Source organism: Mastomys coucha, unplaced genomic scaffold (genome assembly GCF_008632895.1).
Source record: "Mastomys coucha isolate ucsf_1 unplaced genomic scaffold, UCSF_Mcou_1 pScaffold23, whole genome shotgun sequence".
Classification (NCBI taxonomy): domain Eukaryota; kingdom Metazoa; phylum Chordata; class Mammalia; order Rodentia; family Muridae; genus Mastomys; species Mastomys coucha.
Genome location: NW_022196906.1, coordinates 113224346 through 113228884, shown reverse-complemented (window position 1 = coordinate 113228884; position 4539 = coordinate 113224346). Strand labels below are relative to the sequence as shown.

Here is a 4539-nt window from a genome sequence, read left to right as displayed (position 1 = left end):
CTTAATCACCCCAGTTCTCACCAGGCCCTTAATCACCCCAGTTCTCACCAGGCCCTTAATCACCCCAGTTCTCACTAGGCCCTTAATCACCCCAGTTCTCACCAGGCCCTTAATCACCCCAGCTCTCACCAGGCCATCAATCACCCCGGTTCTCACCAGGCCCTTAATCACCCCAGTTCTCACCAGGCCCTTAATCACCCTGGTTCTCACCAGGCCCTTAATCACCCCAGCTCTCACCAGGCCCTTAATCACCCCGGTTCTCAGCTTTCCGGGGGAAGAACAGGTTTCTCATCTTTCTCTTTGGGAAGACAATCCTGTACCTAGCATTCCTGGTTTCTCTGGAGATCTGTGGGTGCAAGGACCTTCGTGCTGTGCTCCAGCTAAGGGTGACCTTTATTGAACTCCCAACCTTTCCCGCCTCCACCTCTGAAGCGCTGGGATTCCGGGTGTGCACCCCCATGCCTGTTCTGGCCAAATAAGTGTTTGAGACATGAAATCATACACTGTAAATCCTCAGGATTTCCGTCTGTACTTGGCACCTTCTAAGCACCAGGGAAGAAATAAAGCAAGCAGCTCACACCGTGTGTTCTCTTTTCCTTGCATTTCTACTTCACCATCTGAACAATCTGACCCCACAGACAGGAGCAGAGACCCCACCCAGAATGCTCCAGGGCCAGACTCTGACACAGAGGAACGAGTGGGCCCAGTGGCCATGCTGTCAAGTCCCTATTTAATCTTTTTCTAGGAGAAAGTGGGATGGGAGAAAGTGGTGGCATCCAGCAGAGTGTCGGCCAGATGGCCTGGGATGCTTTGTTGGTAGAGCGCTTGCCTACCATACCTAAAGCCTCAGTTCCATTCCCAAACCACATGAAAACAAGCACACGCTTATTAGGTAGAGAAGGGAGGCTCAGGAGTTCAAGGTCACCTTCAGCTAGGCAGTATTTGAGGCCAACCCGGAATACGTGAAAACCTGCCTCTCTCACTATATTACATGGCAGATAGATAGACAAATGTAAACATTTCCTGGCAGGAACCTGAGACTCGTCTAAGTTTGTGTCTCCTGAGGACAGAGATCACTGCAGCCTGTACCTAACCTTGAGATCCCTACTCCATGCTGAGGCCACCCCACGCCCTGACAATGCTTCTTGTCAAACCTTAGACAGGAGGGTGGGAACTGGCAAAGTTAGAAACAAATTTAGCTCCAGAGGCTGCCTCAGCTTAGTGACCATCCTGGCTCTTCACGTAACCCTGGATCTCCGCCGATCCACCCTGACAGTCCCTAACAATCTCTAAGACCTCTGACAATGACCCTGGCCTCTGACCTCCCACTAGCACCTTGGGTCTGGCTCTGTCTTCTGAGGTGCATTTCAGCCAAGGCGACTGGTTAGAATCCATCCTTGACGCCACTCTCCCAGTGTCTGACCCATGGTCAGGTAGATAAAACAGAACTCACAGTAGTCTATTTTTTTAAAAACAGAAATAATATAGGAGATGGTTAAATGGGTGTGGGAGGATAGAGAAAGGCTTTTTGGCAGACACACTAAGCGCTGCCTTTGGCTGGCTTCCAAGTTGAAAGATTTTGGTGCTATCAGCATGAGCCAAGCAAGCTCAGATCTTTCATGTTTGTCTGTGTTGGATGGGTAACCAGATATGGCCACAGGAGGGTCAGGGCGGGTGGTCCTAAGCAGACAGGTCTAGTTTGGGGTTGACCTCAGCCTGACTAGTTAAATACAAGACCACATTCTAAGTGAGCGTGCTGTGGGGACAAATCCTAAGACTAAAGCCCTGGGGCCATGCTCGCCCTGATGGCAGGGTCCAGGAAAGTCTGGCTCTGTCTTTCCAAAGGTGGCATAGGCTGGGGATACAACTGTTGGTAGAATGTTTGGCTAGCAAGTAGGAAGCTCCAGGACCACATACACTGGGCATGAAGCTACATACTATAATCCTAACACTTAAGAGGTAAAGACAGGATCAGAAGTTCATGGTCATCCTTGGCCACATGAGTTCAAGACCACCCTGGGCAATGAGGATCTCATCTTTAAAAAATAAACAGCCTGTCGGGCAGTGGTGGCGCCCGCCTTTTAATCCTAGCACTTGGGAGGCAGAGGCAGGTGGATTTCTGGGTTCAAGGCCAGCCTGGTCAGAGTGAGCTCCAGGATGGCCAGGGTTACATAGGGAAACCCTGTTTCTAAACAAACAAACAAATAAACAAGCCAACCATACACTCTAGTTGGTTTCACCCTCAGAGTTAAGCAGTCTCAGTGGATGCCTCCATGAGCTGCCACTGTGGGGAAGGGAGCCCCCCCCCCCCTGCTTACCTGGACCCACATCAGGACCGGAGAGGTGACCGTCAGCCTGTCCTTGTGTACATGGACACCGCCCTGAGTTCTGCAGGGAGAACAGGTATGTGGGATGGAGCCCTGGGCAGGCAGAGCTCTGAGGAACTCCATACAAAGGACAATAGCCCTTGAGTGCCAAGCAGAAGTTAAGTACTAAGCAGGGAACGACGTGAAGAAAAGGCGCAGAGTCTTTTCATGCAAAACTGGACAGCTTGCTCAGTTTTCAATTCACCCACATGGGTGCTTTGCCTACGTGTATGTGTGTGCACCACATGTGTGCCTAATGCCCTCAGAGGTCAGGGCAGGCCATAAGAACCCCAAGAACTTGGGTCATGGATGGTTGTGAGCCACCATGCAGGTGCTGGGAACCACCGTGTGGGTGTTGGGAACTGAGCCCAGGTCCTCTGGAAGAGCAGCCAGTGCTCCTAACTGGAGTCTTCCCAGCCCTGGGCAGACTTTTCTAGAAGGCACCGTCTCAGAAGAGAAAGCCTTGCCCAGAAACAGGGTTGGATCTCAGGACTGGAAACTGGTTGCTTCCTTTTCCCCTCCAGAGTCTTACATTGTAGCTCACTCCTGATGTCTGAGGTCCAACGTGTGCACCACCATACCCGAAGAGCAGAAGACATATAAAGTAAGAGGAGCTGAGGGGGTAGCTCCATGATACACTCAGTGTTTAACATGTACAAAGCCCTTTTTGATCCACAGGACAAAAAGAAAAATGAGTAAAAAAAAAAAATGTAAAGGAGCAGTCACCTGTGATGGCACTCTCCTGTCATCCCTACACTCTGGAGGCTGAGGCAGGAGGACTACCAACTTGGGCCAGCCTTGAAAAAGGGAGCCTTTTTCTCAAAAAACAAAACAAACAAACAAAAACCAACGCAAAAACCCCAGATGTGGCAGCCGACACCTACAAATTTCGGAAGAAAGGGACAGACAAAGATTAGGAATCTAAGGTTATCTTCAGCTACACAGTGAGGTACATGAGACTCTCTACTTCACAAAGCTGAGAGAAGAGACATTCAGGTGCACATATGTGTGCACTTGCCACAGGCCGAAAGTTGTCTAAAAAAAAAAAAAAGAAGGTAGACAGTAGATATGGCCACTGGACTCTGGCCCGAAAGAAGCATGAGCCGACATAAATGCTTTTCCTTATAACATCTTCAGTCTGTAGTAATTTTTCTTTCTTTTTGAGACAGGGTTTCTCTGTGTAGTCCTGGCTGTCCTGGAACTTGCTCTGTAGACCAGGCTGGCCTTGAACTCAGAGATCCGCCTGCCTCTGCTTCCCGAGTGCTGAGATTAAAGGCGTGCGCCACCACTGCCTGGCTTTGTGATACTCTTCCATTAGTAACATAAGGTAATCAAAAACAAGCATCCAATCCAATTGTGCCTGGCATAAAACAGAGCTCAAAGCTATGAGTGAGGGAGTGAATTCAACTGGGAAGGAATCGGGAAGAAACCACTCTCTGTATGTAAACAAAAGATTCTCAGGGACAGCAGAGATATAGAGCTTAGGAGTTAAGAGCACTGGCTGCTCTTCCAGAGGAACTGGGTTCAATTCCCAGCACTCTAAGGTGGCTCACAACTGTCTGTAATTCTGGTTACAGGGGATCTGACGTCCTCTTTGGGCACCAGGCAGGAATGTGGTGACAGACATGCAAGCAAAGACAAATACAATAATAATAATAATAATAATAATAATAATAATAATAATAGATGCTCAGAGGTCTATGTAGACCTCTCTTGCAGCTGGGTTAAGTCAAAACCGTATAGCTGATAAATGCAAATGGTTTAGGGAGGCTCTCAAACCACCCACCCACACATGCACACCAGTTATATACCCAAATTCTGGAAGGTCTCTGTCAAAATGCACACTGTCCTCATAGAAGACGTTCAACTCTGCATCAACAGCAACAACTTTAACCTGGAAGACATTTATGAAAACAGTGTATAGGATTTTCTCAGCCTCTACCCTGGCCCAAGAGACTTCTAATTCTAATGGGCATCATTGTAACCATATCAATATAAATTCAGGGGGCACATGCTCAAAAAAGAAAAAGAAGCAGAAAAAAAGGATTAAAAAATGAGAAATCTGGCTGGGCAGTGGTGGCACACGCCTTTAATCCCAGCACTCAGGAGGCAGAGGCAGGCGGATTTCTGAGTTCCAGGCCAGCCTGGTCTACAGAGTGAGTTGCAGGACAGC

General features: G+C 48.7%; 1 protein-coding gene across 1 annotated transcript in view; it reads right to left on the bottom strand.

Annotated features, from left to right (window-relative positions):
* Positions 1-4539, bottom strand: part of Xylb (xylulokinase) — a 38880-nt gene that overhangs the window by 33154 nt on the left and 1187 nt on the right. The window contains exons 2-3 of the mRNA XM_031344813.1: positions 4178-4260; positions 2319-2388 (exon numbers count right to left, since the gene is read on the bottom strand). Coding sequence (XP_031200673.1) covers positions 2319-2388; positions 4178-4260 — 153 coding nt within the window. The remainder of the gene's footprint in view (positions 1-2318; positions 2389-4177; positions 4261-4539) is intronic.